At 38.7% G+C, this 18,728-nt stretch overlaps 1 protein-coding gene across 1 annotated transcript in view; it reads right to left on the reverse strand.

Annotated features, from left to right (window-relative positions):
- Positions 1–1,893: 1,893 nt before the first annotated feature.
- The window catches only part of ush2a (Usher syndrome 2A (autosomal recessive, mild)), a 197,430-nt gene continuing 180,595 nt past the window's right edge, over positions 1,894–18,728 (reverse strand). Inside the window, exons 62-74 of the mRNA XM_047821321.1 lie at positions 16,841–17,068; positions 15,260–16,758; positions 13,549–13,864; positions 10,901–11,107; positions 8,216–8,454; positions 7,882–8,099; positions 7,565–7,741; positions 7,140–7,223; positions 6,073–6,308; positions 4,044–4,109; positions 3,844–3,906; positions 2,861–3,070; positions 1,894–2,773 (exon numbers count right to left, since the gene is read on the reverse strand). Of these exons, the coding sequence (XP_047677277.1) occupies positions 2,684–2,773; positions 2,861–3,070; positions 3,844–3,906; positions 4,044–4,109; positions 6,073–6,308; positions 7,140–7,223; positions 7,565–7,741; positions 7,882–8,099; positions 8,216–8,454; positions 10,901–11,107; positions 13,549–13,864; positions 15,260–16,758; positions 16,841–17,068 (3,633 nt within the window). The 3' untranslated portion in view covers positions 1,894–2,683. The remainder of the gene's footprint in view (positions 2,774–2,860; positions 3,071–3,843; positions 3,907–4,043; positions 4,110–6,072; positions 6,309–7,139; positions 7,224–7,564; positions 7,742–7,881; positions 8,100–8,215; positions 8,455–10,900; positions 11,108–13,548; positions 13,865–15,259; positions 16,759–16,840; positions 17,069–18,728) is intronic.

An 18,728-nucleotide genomic window follows, 5' to 3' on the forward strand; every position in this document is an offset into this window, starting at 1 on the left:
GCAAAGCTGGAACTTATGTATTCCAAAAGACTTAAAGCAGTTAGTAGAGCAAAAGGCGGATTGACCAAATATCAATATGTGGAGGTTGAATACTTAGGCAAGCAAGATACTTACGTTTTTTTTATTTTTCCTAAAAATAGTTCCTAACAAAAACTTCCGAAAATGGATTTTTATTTTCAGTGTCTTAAATATTATTGTAAGTAAAATATCAAACAGAATTACATTTCAGTGTACTATTTATAATGTAATAATATGAGAGAATTGAGCAGGGGTCTGAATACATTTGCAAGGCACTGTATTCATTAACCACTGTAAATCTCAGAAAGGAAGTGCTGTCTCGTCCTGCTTAGGCATTTCCCAGCTATGTTTACAGCTTTAACTCTTGAAGTGAAATGTACAGGATACAGCTATTGGTGTGGCATATGATAAATACTTTTAATTGTAAGACATTATGTATAGGTATTTTACATATTTGTAATATAAAGAATGTTTATTAAAATTATTTAATGCCCACAGGACCTATTTCATTGAGAGAATTGTTGGAGTATATGGATAACAAACACACAATCTAGCTTTGATGTCTTATGTGAATTATTAGTTCTGTACAGGCCGGCAGCACATGGTTAATGTGTTTTTGTAATATGAATCAGATGGGATTAAACAGATTCAGTCTTTGATTTCAAGCCTTTGTGGCTGCTGCCACGTATATCATGATAGCAGATTTTAAGTAGACGTAAAAGGCCCAACTTAGTGACTAAAGAATGAACAGGTTACTGTTCATAAAAGATTAAGTGAAAGCTTTTCTTCTGTTTGTGTAACAACACTTTTCTGGGTCATCAGCAACTATACACCATAAGAATGTATTATAAGCTTATACTAATTGATAAATTATATAGCCATTTCTCTTTTAGTCAGTTTAATTTGACTAATTCTGAATAAAAGTTTTTGGTTGCTATAATGAAGGTTGTTCAAAGCTATTGGTGTATTCACCTGCACCTCAGTTGAAGGCTGTGTAATTGAGCGAGGCATGATTATTTTATTGTATCATTATATTTAAAGTCAGAGGAATTCAAGTAATGTGTCAATAATAATTAAGGTACAAGACTGACTTTAAATTGATACTGTACATACCTCTGTACTCTCATGGACAATAAAGAAATGACAAAAAATAAACATGCATTCAGAGTCATTATTTTAATACAGCAAGATTACCAACACAACTAGTATATAAATGATCCCTAACACATGACTACCTGATATTAAAAAAATGTTTATAAATGAACCTGATAGGATATTAAAGTCTTATTTTCTCACAAAAATATATAAATTACTCTATGAATAATACTGATGATCTATTTACAAATGCATAAAAGCACAAACAAAAGTATTTCATAACTGGAATGTTGAAAAGGAGTTTACCTTTAGAATGAATATGTTGCTATAACATAGGTTTAAATCAACCCCTATGAATACACATGCATCTAGAATTCTTGTGGAAAGTTACAAAGACACGGTAAAATCTTACTGGTTGGTTGGCATTGTCACAATTATTTCTACTTATATTGCTCTATCTAGTGGGCACAGAGTCACACTAGTAATTTCTATTACTAGCATCCTATAAATATATGTGGACAGAAATTTTGCTACAGAATGATGGGTATAAGAGATGATCGCAGAGGGTATATCGCACAAATCTATTGGTCTCAGATTAATCAGGGTTCAGAAAGCATGCCAATATGGGGGTGCTGTATAGTGATATTTTAACCCTATGTACAGTATCTCACAAAAGTGCGTATACCCCTCACATTTTTATAAATATTGGGCCCAATTTGGACATTTTCACTTAGGGGTGTACTTACTTTTGTGGCCAGTGGTTTAGACATTAATGGCTTGCAAATTGACACTGTTATACAAGCTGTACACTCACTACTTTACAATGTGCACAGTGTCATTCCTTCAGTGTTGTCACATGAAAAGAGATAAAATGTTTACAAAAATGTGAGGGGTGTACTTACTTCTGTCAGACACTATAGTTTTTTCTCCAAATATATATATTAAATAGTTCATTTCTTGCTGTTTTTATGAGAACATTTTATGAGTCTCACCGGTGGATTTATCAGGTCTGTCAGCAAAGTTTTACTTAATAAAAACTATGATATACAGGAAACACTTGATGTGTTACTTTTAAATTTACCGATTTCTGTGATGTGTGTTAACCTCTTATGCTAATGAAAACACAGCATTTAATAATACAATGTCATATTTTAGGAAGCAAGAATGGATGCAATAATTCTAAGATACACAGGGTTATACTTTTGCTGTATACACAGAAGGTTTATCTCTAATACATATTTAATTCTTAAAGGGGCAATATGAGGAAATTACATGAGGAATTATTACATTTCAAGAACTAGGTCTATATCATGGAGGGCAAGCTCAACATGCTAAAGGTCAATTGGTCAAACACCAGCAGAAGAAAAAACTTTTTTTCTGGTAATAAGGTTAAATCCATCTCTGATACTCGCTTTGTGTTTAAAGCTATTAAAGTTCACTGGAATCAGTCAAAAGGGAATTTGGTGTGTGTGTGTGTGTGCGTGCGTGTGTGTGTGTGTGTGTGTGTGTGTGTGTGTGTGTGTGTGTGTGTGTGTGTGTGTGAGAATGACAGGGTGACAGACAGAAACCACTACAGAGGTGTGTCTGTAAACACTGCATGCTCTTTCTTCACCGAGCTAAAGCCCTTAAGAGAGTCTGCAAACTCCTCATCTCCAGCAAACTGCAAAAATGAAGACAAGCATTTCACAGTGTTATGGCAACCACAGTGTAATACAGTCATACACACAAATACATGAACACATCTCACCATGCCATTGTCAGTGCCTTGCAGCTCAGTATCCCATGTCAAACCTGGCAGAGATTTCTTATCCTGTAAATCAATCAGCTGACTAACGCTGCGGTGCAGGGAATTATGGGAGTAGGCATGGCTATTCTGGCTCTGACTGGAAACATGTAGCACGGACATGTTACTCTGGTATCCACAATTGTTGATGCCAAGCTTTGTGTCAGTCAGACCCTGAAAAATATACACAAAACCCAATGCCACAAATTTCTTCCAGCTTCTCTGAGACACGTGACAAAAAACTGACCACATTATAACCATGCAAACTAGATTAGAAAAGATAGTCAGCAACTTCGAGACAAGGGATTAAAAGAGAGCAGTGTTAATAGTAGATCAAAGCAGCACAACATGGCTAATATGTTCTATAAACAGACAGGAATCTGGCCTCTGACTCTAATCTTTGTGAGAGTCTCTGTGCTGCTTAATTTGAAATCAAGGGCAGTTCTTCAATCAAGGCAATCAACACCACACATGAGAGAAAGGACAGTTTGAGGGCCAAAGTTTGCTTCCCTCTGGGTTTTTGGCTGGAAAATGGCAACGGTTTTGGTCTAAAATAATAAAGCTGGATGCCGAATAGTAAGTCAATAGCATGCTAACTCTAGATGAATTAGTTCTTTAACTTTACCTACGGTGTTTGAGTGGTAGAGACCTAATTATTATGAAATCAGTGGGATCAGTAAAATGACCATCACATGATTTAAAGAGCCAGTAATAAAGGTGATTGTTTAGTCTTGTGAATCATGAAATTTCCTACTTATGTAAGTATGCAAACTTTTGTTCTCAACTGCATTACCATAGGACTGTCAGCTGGAAAAATGTAAGAGAAAGTAAAAGAAAATCATAGGTGAAAAAACTATTAGGTTTCATAACAAAGCCACACTAAAATTCATAAAAAAATCCAATACAACCAAACACACATTCTGCTCTCCACAAGGCATATGCTGTACCTCAGTGTGCATGGTAAAGCCCTTTAAGGTTACACTGCTGGACGAGTCCGGCACGTTGTCAAACTGTGATGAGAGAGTGAGCTGTGTGAGAGTGAGTGAGAGAGAGAGAGAGAGAGAGAGAGAGAGAGAGAGAGAGAGAGAGAGAGAGAGAGAGAGAGAGAGAGACAGAGAGAAGGCATAGATAGAGAATAAGTGCTTACCATTCCTCCATCAGACTGATGGAGAGCAGTGGAGGCATGATTAGAGCAGAGATCAAAGCAGGGCCCCTGCAATGCCATACCAGCAGGGGGAAAACAGAAAGGCATTCAGAGACCGTAAAGAGTAAAGGTGTACAGAAAGGGGAAAAGCTCTAGCAGTTAAGTAGGTTTTCTGGCAAATATCTACAGCATTAGTGAGAAAAAATAACTGCAGACTACCACCCTCTTGTGGTTGTTTGGTGCAGGTAAATGAATCAAAAAACTTTGAAAGAGTGTAAGCCTGCTAGCACACACAGTACTGTACACCACCAGCCACTTTAACAGGAAAACCTACCCCAGAGCTCATTTATGCCTTCATTATCACCACTTTAACCAATCAGCACAACAAAGAAAAAAGCTGGAAATAGACCAGGCAATGTTTTTCTTTAAATGTCCTGATCAGTTGAGCTGTAGTCTCAGATACCTTTTTTGGCAAACAGGAGTAAAAGCCTGTAGAGTCTTCTGATGTTTAGCCCATCCACCTTAAGGGTTTGGCCTTTTTTGCATGCTGAGATGCTTTTCTCTTTACCATAATTGTAAATGAGTTACTAGCTCTATTTGCAAACCAGTATTTTCTATTACTTTTCACCCTGCACCATTCTTCTAAAAGATTGAGACTTCTGTGTGAGAAAATAACTTTCTCCAGTTTCTCAAGTCAGTCCATCTGGCTGTTGTCACTATCATCACATTTTTTCTTCATTCTGATGTTTGATGTAAACATTAACTGATGCTCTTGACCTGTATCTGTATAATTGTATGCTTTGTGTTGATACCACATGATTTGGCTGATGCATGAAGGAACAAGGGTACAGGTGTTCCTATTAAAGCAGCAGGCAAGTGCACAGGATTCCTGATTCAATATTATTATCAGTTTAAAGTGTGCAAACAGATTAAAAGGTATCTGATGTGAATTGGTGCGTTCTCCTCCTCATGCATAGCTGAACATGTGCAGTGGTTTTACAGTGATTAGCTGCCTAAAAGACCATTTCTAAATTTATAACATTTTTGGTTTGGTGCTAGATAACGCTGGTTTTGCTGAGTAATCAGCCCCATACTTTTATTTCCTTAATGTTCCCTTTGGCTTTTTCCCCCCCTTCATTATAATTTTACATTACATATTTTACATTATCCTAACGTTTTTTTTAAAATAATGCAAACATTTCACTGTTTATACCCACAGTTAAATGAAATACTTAGCAAATAATCAGCACAGGAGATGAGTGAAAGTTGTCTGCATGCCTACTGCCACTAGGCTGGGCTGCTATGCTTAAAAATTAAGGGTCATTTATATGAATGTGTTTAATGGCATTCAGAATTTAAGAGTGTGTGTGTAATGCTGAACTTCTACACCTGCACCATAGTGGGCATCCTGACAGGAAACATCACAACCTAGATTGAGAAGAGCACCAAGCAGGACAGGACAGACCACATTATTTGCACTGAACTCCCTGACCCTACAGCGAACTGTGCTGGACCAAGGCCAAGAATAAAAATGTGAAGGAATTCAGCCATCCAAAACAATGGATCTCTCTGATGCGGTCAGGGAAGTGCTTCCACTCCCTAAAGACCAACACAAAGAGAATGAATAGGACCTTCTTCTCACATGTCATTTGGGCCTTCATCCAGTTGGACACCAAGAACTGAACTACAAATGGACTTAGTTCTTTATGCATGTACAAACACACAACCGACCAAAGACCAACGTAGATAATCATTATACTGCACATTCTACACATTACTGCACCTAGGTCATTTTTGCAAAGCCTATTTTGAACATTACTATATATAATTCCCTTATAACCCCATTAAATCACTTATTCTTGCTCACAAGATGTGATGGGAATACAGCCGTATAAGTATGTCACACTGTGTATGGCTATGTATGTGTCAAAATTTTAATTTGAATGCTACAACTAACCACAGATTATGTTGTGATGGTGGTTGTGGTGTGTGTACTGTATGTGTGTGTGTGTGTGTGTGTGTGTGTTCTGACCATGTATGAGTCATTAGGTGGGTATTTAGAGCTTCTCCTCTGTAGCGACTGAAGCGGTGCCCTCTCTCTGCTGAACGAAGGCTTCTTGAGGGCTCGACGCAGCACCAGACCCAACAACAAAGCCACGAGCAGCAAACCCACAAATGCCATGAGTATGATAAACCACAGCTCTGTGTAGAACCTGTATCCTGATGCATACAAGCCTGTCTTACCACCTGAAGTAGGCTCTGTAGTGTCTGTTTGGGGGAACATATTATTTTAGACCTTTATAGATGACACTGTGAAATACATCTGATGTTTTACTATATTTTCAACATATTTTTTCAAATCAAAGAAGTGAAAATTTATATATACAAGTGGACAAGGATAAGTAAAAGCCTATTCAGTTTGTAGCCAAAAAAAGCTTAAATGAGTTTACATTTTAATTTCTAATTAATTAGTTTTTAATTGAATTTAGTAAACTGAATTAATATAATACATGATAATTCCCAAGTGTCTTCACTCAGGGCAAAAAATAAATAAAAAAATTGACTTTAAAGTCAGTTGGGGAATCTTTAAATCTACTGCATAAGTCCAAAAATAAGCTAGATTATTTTTAGACAAAGAACAAAATACACTCATTTTACTTAAATTAGTAATATTCTATATTACACATATTTAGATTAATAGTGTACAAAACAAGTTCACTGTGAGGACATTTATCTGACATATTCTTAATAGTGCATGTTGCACAGGTTATATATTTCCTAACCTAGTGATGAACATTTCTCAAAAATGGAAAAGGGGAATACAGTCTAAAGTTTGAAGATTCCCAGTTAATTCGCATCAAGTAATAGAAGAAAAAGAAATACAAAGCTTAAATCCTGAAGCCTAAAATTAATTTATTACATGAATGACAAAATCATTTGTAAAATGCAATAACCTTCCACATTTCATTCAACTACCGTTTATCATTCAAATCCATCTTAGTCTTTCAGAAAACCCAAAGGATTATAGCCAACAGACTGGAGATGGACAACTGTTTACCATTCCCATGCAGTAGAAAAGCAGGATCACAATGAACGTACCTAAACCAGTAGCAGTGTTGTACTTGATTACAGGGGAACTGACACTGCCATTGTCTGTTGTACAGATAACCTGAAAGGCAAATGCTAGAAAAAGATGTTGGGGAGAGAGAGAGAGAGAGAAAGGCTGCATAGAGTAAAATGTATACATCCAGTCTCTGTTAATCTCTTATAATTCATTCAGTTTGTTACTGACATCACATAATGCTACACAGCCCTCAGTGCTAATTTTAGTATTTCACTGTTCAGAGAAATAGTACAGTTTTTGAGGATTTGCACAACTAATATGTTAAACAGACTGCAAGCACATATGGCTGCCATCTTGCGTATATGTGCACAAAGCCAAAGTGAAGACCACCAGAGCAGATTTTTGTCTCTCCAAAATGTAATTAACAGGTACATAGAAAATGACACAAGTGAATAAATACTTTTAACTGAGGTCCAGGGAATGTAGATGGAGCTGTGGAAGCCACTGTAAATGCGCAGACTGCTTTCAGTCAGGATGTATTCCCTCAAAGGTCCATTCAGAGAGAAAGACCCACTCCAGTCCACGAACATTGTGGTCAGGTTGCTCTGCACTACAAACGGCTCCTTATACACTGGGGCTACAACACAACACTACAATATTAGCTGGCTAACAGGTTAATCTAAATTGTCATGATTTTTTACAAGACCTGTAGACTGAAAGAGAGAGGAGAGCGAGAAAGAAAGAGAGAGAGAGAGAGAGAGGAGAGAGAGAAAATACCTTCTATTAGTGTAGTGATGGAGATCCAAACAGATGCTGTGCTCCCCATATTGTTATAAGACACTACACAGACCTCATATGTGGTATAGGGATGGAGTGCAGTGACGTTGAGACTCAGACCCTTCCCAAAGAATCTGGTCTCAACTGTCCCTATAGAACAAGGCGATGGCACTGGTTGCAGAGGTTGGGGACAAGCTGTTCGCACTAGAAGCTCACAGCTGCAACAGAAGGACAAATAGCCAGAATGATGAAACAATTAACATCTACTAAAGAGGCAAAAGTTATGGTAATGTTTTGTAATGGTAACCAAGAATTTACCAAACATTCAAAGCACCTTTCAATAATGCCATTGGGCTGCAGAGGCTCATCCCACTCAAGTAGAGCTGAATGGGAGGTGAGAGTAATGAGTCGAGGTGGAGGTTGCTGGGATGGAACAGAGGCATGAGTGCGGAACTCACTAACAGGGCCACGACTGCAACACAAGAAGCAGGTACAAGCCTCCACCCTGACAGAGTAGGTGGTGAAGGGCATAAGGCCATGCAACGTCTGCTGCCGTGATGTCCCCTCTGACAACTATATACAGAAAGAAAGAATTTTGTTGGTTGTTGAATCGGTGGATGGGTGGGCTGGTCTGAAAGGATGGAATGGAAGAATGGTTGGTTCTGTGGTGTAATGGTTGGATGGTTGGTTGCCTGTATGTATGTATGTATGTATGTATGTGTGTGTGCATGTATGGATGGACGAATAGTTGTTGTGTTTGCTGTATGGACAGGTGGATAGATTAAAAGCTGGATGAGTGGTTGGAGGTTTTTGCTGCGATGGATGGTTGGTTGGTTCAATGGTTACATACTAATGGTTACATACTACTACTATAGGTGGTTGGAAGGCTGCTGTGTTGTACAGATTGTGGTTATGTTGGATGGTTGGTTGGTGTGTTGGCTGGCTAAATATACAGGAAAAAGATGTTTGGATGGTCCTGCGCACAGATGGTTGGTTCGATTCACCACATTCAGATACTTTCGATATAAAGCATTTCACATGTTTAGATATCATACAGTCATATGCAAAAGTTTAGGAACCCCTTTGGGTGTTTGGATCAGCAATTTCATTTTGATCTATTAAATAACTGAAGGACACAGTAATATTTCAGTAGTGACATGAGGTTTATTGGATTAACAGAAAATGTGTAATATGCATCAAAACAAAATTAGACAGGTGCGTAAATTTAGGCACCCTTGCCATTAACTACTTAGTACTGATTAATTAGTGCTGAAATTAATTTTCTTTATGGTAATAAATTTTTGTGCTTATTTCATTTTCTTTCCATATTTCTCTTTCTCTGTCGAAAGGAATGTTCTCCACACTCTGGTCATGCTGACCTGTGATAAGTGTGTTCTTGATTTCTTGTTTTTGTATCATGTGTTTCTGCAAACATAAGCAGGATGGTAAGGCTTGCTGATAACGTAACCTTAATCTTAAGGGAATAGAAACGAGGAAATCTCTGTCATGTAAAAATGTATTTCTGTGTTATATGATATATGTCATCTTCACCTCTTTTGATTTAATGTTCTTGATTTGAGTCTATCCTGTTCTTTTAGTGCTCTTGACAGGATGAAGAAGACAAGATAGGTTGACCTGCTTGTGAGATTACTCGCAGGACACTCAATTTCTCTTTGCTCATGTACAGGCTTATTGACCTTCAATGCTTGGATAAGAGTTGTGAGGAAGCAGCATTCTGGCATATCCCTATCTATGTTGATAAAACTTAGCCCCCGCCTTATCTCATACACCACAGCTTACTGTATTCCCTTGTATATATATTGTGTTCTGTCACTCAGTTCTTTGAGCAGCTGTTTGGAATAAACCAGATTTGATTTCACTCGTGTGGTTTGTTCTCTCAGTGCTCCGGAGCTCCTATTGTTTTGCAGAGGTAAAGGGACGCGGACAAGTGCGAGGAGGAATCTTTCTTACAGTTAGAACAAACAATTGGTTTGGTGGCTCATTAAGCCTTGAACTTCATAGACAGGTGCATTCATGAGAAAAGGTATTTAAGGTGGCCAATTGAAAGTTGTTGTTCTCTTTGACTCTCCTCTTAAGGCCTCTTCAGAAGTGGCCTTAAAAAGAACTGTGCCTGTGGTCTTCCATTTCCTCGCAAAAAAAACATTTGCTACCCACAGTAAAATTTGGTGGAGGTTCCATCATTCTGTGGGGCTGTGTGGCCAGTGCCGGTAATGGGAATTTAGTTAAAGTTGAGGGTCACATGGATTCCACTCAATATCAGCAGATTCTTGAGAATAATGTTGAGGCATCAGTCACAATGTTGAAGTTACACCGGGGATGGGTATTTCAACAAGACAATGACCCAAAACACTGCTCAAAATCTACTCTGGCATTTATGCAGAGGAACAAGTACAATGTTCTGGAATGGCCATCCCAGTCCCCAGACCTGAATATCATTGAACATCTGTGGGGTGATTTTGGGCTGTTCGTACTCACCAACCATCAAACCTAACTGAACTTGAGATGTTTTGTAAGGAGGAATGGTCCAAAATACATTCATCCAGAATCCAGACACTCATTACAGGCTATATGAAGTGTCTAGAGGCTGTTAGTTCTGCTAAAGGAGGCTCTACTAAATATTGACGTGATTTTTCTGTTGGGGTGCCCAAATCTATGCACCTGTCTAATTTTGGTTTGATGCATATTGCACATTTTCTGTTAATCCAATAAACCTAATTTCACTACTGAAATATTACTGTGTCCTTCAGTTATTTGATAGATCAAAATGAAATTGCTTATCCAAACACCCAAATATTTCTAAATGAAAATCGTGTAAATTGTCTGGGGTTCCTAAACTTTTGCATAGGACTGTAGCAGTGGCAACTATTTTTAACAAAACAAAGATTAAAAATTGTGGGTTTTACTGTATTATACTAATCCTGGAATGGCAGGTTGAACATTGCCCTGAAGATGTTGCAAGAATAGTTGTGATGTTGTGTAATATGAATGTAAAGTGTACCAGCAGGTGAGAGTCCTTTTTCTGGTCAAACACCCTGTAAATGGTGACAATGCCATTGGGGTTGGCTGGAGGACGGATGTTCACAACAGCAGACGTGGCACGGATGTGCAAAAATGTGGGAGGGTTCACACCTTCGGGGGGAGCTGGCCCGGTCCGACACATAGTCCAAGGGCTTCCTGTTCGACCTGCAGAGTTCACAGCCCACACCTGAAATAACAGTAACCTTTTAACAAGTTGTAATCAAGAAAGCCTTATCTATGACATCCTACTCTCATGACATTTACATTCAGTAAGTAAATGTTATATTAATTAATGTTCATCTTTTACTGCAGAATTAGTTTTCAATAAGGAATTCCCCAACATTTTTTAAAACCAAACTGCTTCTGTTATTTAACTATTTAATTTGGATTTGGATTTAATCGACTGATTTTAATAGAAGTAAAAAAAAAACTCTAGCTGAATTTAAAAGTTAAGCAGAGAGTGTAAGAGGGCACATGGATGATTGCAAGAGGGTCAGTGAACCTGACTCTGACATTGGTCCAGTAAGACAGTAAAATAGACCAGAAGCCTTTATTTTGTCATTTAAAACATTACAGCACAGATAAATTCTTTCTTCAGTTTCTCCCAAAGTTGGAGGTTGGGTTCAGGAGAGAGGGCTAAGGGCCTTGCTCAAGATCCCAACATTCACAGCTTGGCGGTGTTGGGGCTTAAACCCAATCCTCCGATCAACAACCCAGAGCCTTAACCGCTTGAGCCACCACTGCCCTATGTGTGAATGCCCTATGCATGAAAATACAGAGGCATGACATGTTCTGTCTTTCATAAAATATTCCCTAAGTCATCCACTTGCTAATCACAGGAATTTCATACTCTCTGTTGAACTGTCACGATACATTACATACCTTCTCTCTAAGAAATCTACATGGAAATTTCATTTCACCTTCATTAAGGGGCATGTGAATACATGGATAGGTAACGTAATCTTATTTTTCCAATGAGAATGATAATTAGAGAGGAGGAACAGCAAAAGGTCAGCTGGGGTCTACATTTGCATGAGTAAGTAATTTGTAGATTGTCAGTTGGAATCGAGGCAACAGATGGATGTTCTGGCAGATAGGGTTAAATTAGCCTCAATAATAGGCAATTAGACTGTGATCAATCAGAATGATAGATCTAAATGGCAATATGTAGGGACTACATGCTGCACTGCATTCTTGTCTGGAGAGTGATGTTGACATGGGTCAACGTGTGTGGTAACAGAAAGGCCATCTTGTCACCCTAAAGAACGAAAAGGTCAACATGGCAGGAACAAGATAAAGGATGGAAGTTAATTACAAAAATAGATGTCTTTTGGACATCATAAACATTAGTAATATGTTTATAGTTAATCAAAAGAAACTAACAGAAAGTGCATGGGGTAATTGAAGCAAAAAGGTGGCATTATACAGTGTAACTAGGACATCCTCACGTCCTTGTATGTGGAGTAGACCTTTTTATTGCAGCAGCAGCAGCACTTGCATACTGAGCTGTTATTACAGTAATTAGGAGAAAATAAAAATATGTAATGTGTGAGCTCTAATGGATTTGGGTTTAAGCAGTGAGGTGAGAGTCTGCCCAGCGACAGGTTCGAGAGAGCTCCACCACGCCCCACTCATCACTTACCAGGCCAAAAAGCAACCACTTCCAACAGAAGAGCTAATTAAGGTTCAACATAAAAGTGTCAATAAAATATGTTGCTGCTGTTCATGGAACAGGTTTAGTTTTGCTAAAAAAAGTTGATCTAAAGCAAAACTCAGCAAAATGAAATAAGGCATACATGGGTGTTTGATAAAGATTTTCAAGCACACTAGGAATTATGAGTCTATGTGATCTCTTGAAAACATGAAACCTCATAATGCACTGAAATTACAAACAGGCTGATGTTAAAGTGCACAGGTTAAAAGTCTGAAGTGTTCTTCTCTGACACAGCACCGTAAGCATTCTCTCCAGGGAGAGCAAATTGGTATTAAAAGGTCTTTCTGATGCTTGTACTTATATAAGAGGTGACGATGGCTAATTCGATGGCTTCGATTGTAATCAGAAACACAATGAGAGGCCAGAGATTAATATCCCTGTCACCTGTCTGCTGTTGCTCAGCCCCTCTCATAAATTACTGCTCATAAATAAGATGGAACATTCAGGCAACAGTCTATCAATTTAGCCAGCCCATGATCAGCCCATGCCTCTCACACTTGACAATCAAATGCTAATGTTGTTTTGCTCTAAAGACTAGCCTGTCAATTAAGAAAGATCCTTTAAGGGGGAGCAATGCTATGAATACTGCTACATTAAATACCTGTCTTTAAGCTAAAGACAGAGAGTACAGCTATAACAAGCCATTGACCTAAACAAGTGCTGTATCCGTACACGGCCTAAAGTAAGAAAGATATGGGGTAGGAAAAAAAATTCCTTCATTGTTATAAGTAGGCAGAAAAGAGACAGATGAAAGACACATGTGCAATAACAGGCCAGTTTGCTCAATAAAGGTGACAAAACATGTGTGATATCCTCCATTCCCTTAAAATTTTATTTTATAATTTCAATTCTAATTTAATTTTTCTAGCAAACCAAGCCTGTTTTATAATGAATTAAATAGTTGAAAATGTCACCTGGTACTCATAGGATGTGTAGGGCTGCAGCTTGTGGTCACGATATGAGGTTGAGATGTTGCAGTAGACAAGTGTAGATCGGCTTCCTGTTTCTTCACCCAGTCGCCGATAGAGCTCATAGTGCAGAATTTTGCCATTTGCTTGGGCTGGGGGGGACCAGGACAGGAAGAAAATGTTCTGCATGCCTTTCGAGTCAGACTGAAGCTCCAGCAAAGGCGTACTCTGTCCATTAGGGGGCACCTCCTGAGTCTGAATCGAGGACCAGTCACTTGCAGCACATCCAAGCAAAGTGCAGGCCTCCACTCGTACTTCATACCTGAGGAAGAGTCACATGCAGACACACAAACTTGCCATTTTCCTGTCACAGTATAACTTACAAAACATCACAGATAAAAAAATATGGTTTATTTTGCAATATGGAATCAATTACTGGTTTAAAATATTCTTTTTATTTATCTGTGGCTTTGTGAGGATAAAAAGAAAGGAGAAGAGAGGAAATGAGAGAAGAATCGTGGAAATTTTATCGAACAGAGGTGGCAATGGTGAAATAATAATAAACTTATATAAACTAATATTTTACTCCTTAACTGTATTTTACTCAAGAGTGCCCGTTATATATATATATATATATATATATATATCAATATGCCCGTATTTTGACTCTTTATTTGCAACACAGCACAAAAGAATGAGAAAACACTAATATTTTTAAGTGTAATGAAATTACAAGATATTTTTTTTAAAAAGAGAACATTATTAATACTAACTAACTGACCTTTATGAACATTAAGGGTGTTTTCACACCTAGTTCGTTTGAGCCCTCCAAACGCTCTCGGAGCGGTTCAGTGTGTATATGTGAACAAACCATGTGATCTGAGACCCCTTAAAAGGACCCAGAAGCGAACCGTACTCAGAGCACCTCCGGAGGTGGTCTGAGTACAGTTTGTGGGTTCGATTTGTGTGTGACATGTGAAAGCAATGAGGTCCCGGTCCGCTTTGCGTTTCGTTTCGCCAAATGTCCCTGGAGGCTTGCCATACCTGCAGCCGTGTTCCGTCACTGTGACTGCTGAAAACACCAAACTTTTTTCCATGGCAGCTTGTGGTCTTATGAAGAAAGCTGTGCACTTATTACTATTTGGAAAGAGGATGGCATTCCTATATCCACTATTCTCAACAAATACTATATAATTAAATAATATAATTGTTATTTTATACATATATATATGTACTGTATATGTACATATATAACGGACTGAGGTCACATTCGGCTAGTTCCTTTTCTGGTTCACTTTAAGTGAACTGGGTTTGGTTCTTTTAAAACAAACTATATGTGAAAACACCCTAAAAGTAAACTGCAAATACTTAATTATAATACTGTTTCCCTTAAAAAGTGAAAATATATGATATTAAATATATGTGCACCACTTTATTCATGCAGAAAATATAGGGATGTATAAAGAAATCTTATGGGGATGTATAAAGACAACTTTGGCATGTAAAAACTTAAATGTCCTGCCTTTATGAGTGTCTTCAGGTTTTATATATTTTCCAGACTGCAAACAAAGAGTCTTGGACTTTTTTTTTTTTTAACTTGAACCATGAAACATGAAATGCAATTTTCTGAATGTTTTGTCTTTGTGCAGTGTAAATTTTCGTATATAATTTATGTACAATATCTGAACTAATCGTGGAAAGTGGTGGAAACTGCTACCTGTGGTAGGGCTTCAGAGCAGTGAGAGAGAAGCTGCGACTCTGGAAGGCACTGTGATGTGGTGCAAAGATCACCCTCTTTGTGTTGGGCTCAGCTGGATCACGTGTGTAAAGCGAGTAGCTAATAATGACCCCATTTGCTCGTGCTGGGGGGTCCCACTGCACCAGTACACTTAGAGGCCCAAGGGCCTGCAGCTGTGGAGGTGTGACTCCTGATGGAACTGAAGGCTGTGTGTGAGCCAATGCTGCAATGCTAGTGGCTGTGCCCTGGCTGTTATTAGCTGTGACTGTGTAGCTGTACTCAATGCTGGGAAGCAACATAAAGTCGTGGTAGCGTGTATCCATGCCGGTGTAGATGAGGTGACCATCACGGCGAAGTTCGTAGCCTGTGATAACCCCATTGGGTTGATCAGGCTCTTTCCAGGACACCTCCACTGACTCAGGGCCTGTGACCTTCAAAATTGGGACTGGCATGCTAGTAGGTGGGGCCTCTTTAGTGATGGTAGAGGTGGGCAGACTGGTTGTGCAGCCTCCATTTGTACAGGCTGTTAGTATAAGGCTATATTGAGTGTGTGGCTGTAAATTTGACACCTGGACACTCAGTTTTTTCCCATGGTAAACTTCTTTATTATTGATCTGGAGGATATACTCAACAATCTCCCCATTCTGGATAGATGGTACAGTCCATGATGCATACAGGGAGTGGGATGTAACATTGGATACAATGGGTGGTTCTACTATTGCAGGAGCTGCCTCTAGCGTTCTAACTGTAGTTGACTGGCTGGTAACACAGCCAGCTACTGTGCATGCAATAACTGCATAGCTGTAGTTAGTATAGGCAGTCAAATCCTCATCAGTGTAGTTTAACACAGATGATTCAAAGCTAAAATGAAAGCTGACATCATCTCTCTGAATCCTATAACTCAAAAGGACACCATTGGCCTCGGATGGTGGTCTCCAATTTACAAAAAGCTCATTAGGGTGCCCCTCTAGATGACTGACAGTTGGGGCAGCCAGTCCGCTCGGAGGCGCCTGCTTCGTTTGAACAGTCAACCATCGGCTATTTGTTGACCCTACCATGTTTGAAACCTGCACCTGGAATTTATACCTGCTCCATGGCTTCAGGTCAGAGACATTGCAGGAAAAGCTATGAGCCAGGACATCACTTTCTGTACAGACAACCTTGGCTTGTTCTGTTTCATCCTCATCACTCTTTAGTGCCAATACTTGGTACTGCAGGATTTTCCCATTGGCTTGTCCAGGTGGAACCCAGTGGAGCTCCACTCTTTTACTTCCAATGAACTGAGCACTCGGGGGTTGCTGGGAGGTGGGAGGGGCCTCCTCGGTTGTAATAGGCTGTGGGACAGTCCTGGTGCAGCCTGCTTCAGTGCATGCCTCTAAAACCAAGACGTATGTGGTGTAGGGTTCCAAGCGGCGGAACAAGAATTGGCGTGAAAGACCACTGAACTCCAGGTTACCATCACTGTAGATGTTATAAGTCTGGAGGGAAGACAAAACAATTTCTACATTTCTCATGTGTAAAATACACTTAACTACAAAGCCATGCTCAGAGTAAGAGTACCTTGATGACTCCATTAGGCGAGGCAGGTTCAGGCCAATGCAGCAGCAGTGTTCGTCCACACTCTCTCTTTTCCACGCTGAAGTTGGCCAGACCAGTTGGTGAAGCTTGTAAAGTCTGAATTGTAGCCCAAGGGCTGCAGACACTACCTGCTCTGTTCACAGCATCCACACACACAGTGTAGGTGGTGTACGGTTCTAAGCCAAATACATGGGCCTGGTGCACATCTCCCTAAATCAAGACGAACACATGAATATTTTTACATTATCTGAAAACAATTCCAATTCACTACAGTAAATCAACTAATGCAAAAGTATAATTTTACCCTAAAAGCATTACCTATGAAAGTTAATTTAAGCTCATAATTAAATGTAAAGAATAACCGAATAAACCAAGACAGCACAATTGTTCAAATTATAAAATGTGATAAATGCTGGTCTGCATGGCATCAGCAGAAGATCTGGTGCCAACAGCCAAGCAATTCCCCCTAGCTTTTACACCCGTCCATCAGGAAACCAGAAGGCAGTGGGCCGTTTAAAAGGTACCTTTTTAACATGGTGAAATATGGAACGTGTATGGGCTATAAACCTAGCAAACATATGCACACCGTCAATAGCAACAGCTGCTTCATTCCACTTTATTTCGGCACTGAGACCTATATCTGGCCCCTAGATGGCAATGCTATCAAACACTTTTCCAAACATGGATGCTGAGATATTAATGAGCACATGTGCTCGCTAAACCAAGACACTCAAGACAGCCATTAAAAAGCGAATAAGACGATTGATTTTGGTTATAGATTTTCAAGTAAATTTTAAAAGCCCAGATTCCTAAAATGGGAAATGTTTTTACGTTTTGATTAATAGAATTGGAATACCTTTAATACTATGCAAAATAGCTGTTGAATAATAACATGAGCCAAATCCACTGCTCTGTAAAGTTAAAACATAACACTGATTATGCTTTATCTTATTAAGATGTTTTATCATGTTAAGATGCTGAATTTCAAATAACATACCCAAGCAAGGTGTAAGACATGTTTTTGAAAGGTAAACTCTCTCAGATCTCTTCACGACAAAAGTGTTAATCCAACTTTAGCTGATTCAAAGGGAAATCAGTTTAATTGAGTCAGAGAAAGAGAGACAGAGTGGCATTCAGTCAGTTGTACAACGAGGAAAAAGTCTTTTTCAACAAATATTCTCCTTTATTTCCCTTTCAACTCATCACAGGTCTCTCTTGTCTCATCTTGCGGCCTGCTTGCAAGTTATTTCCTGTGACAGCGCTGGGGGTTGCCTGGGAACAGTGATGATTTTAATTAAGAATAACCATGTGTATTTGTCATAACAATTATGCTAATTAGCCAAAAGCAGAGATTCCTGACCCTTCAAAGGTGTGGGTCTTTCTCATCTGCATATAGTAGTCCCTTCCTGCTGCTGCCGACTTCAACCTGAACTAGCTTTTATTAGGCTGTAGTGATTTTAACTATATATCACACCTCACATTTTTTTCTAAATATTTTATTATATCTTTTCATGTGACAACACTGAAGAAATGACACTTTGCTACAATGTAAAGTAGTGAGTGTACAGCTTGTATAACAGTGTAAATTTGCTATCCCATCAAAATAATTCAACACACAGCCATTAATGTCTAAACCACTGGCCTCAAAAGTGAGTACACCTGATAGATAGATAGATAGATAGATAGATAGATAGATAGATAGATAGATAGATAGATAGATAGATAGATAGATAGATGGATAAATACATACACATTGTGAACTATATATATCTAATAATAATCTTGAATTTTTTATTATATTAAGTCTTTATATTATTCCTTATGTTTATGTTCTGTAAAGCTGCTATACAAATAAACTTGAATTGAATTG

Source organism: Tachysurus fulvidraco, chromosome 12 (assembly GCF_022655615.1).
Source record: "Tachysurus fulvidraco isolate hzauxx_2018 chromosome 12, HZAU_PFXX_2.0, whole genome shotgun sequence".
Classification (NCBI taxonomy): Eukaryota; Metazoa; Chordata; class Actinopteri; order Siluriformes; family Bagridae; genus Tachysurus; species Tachysurus fulvidraco.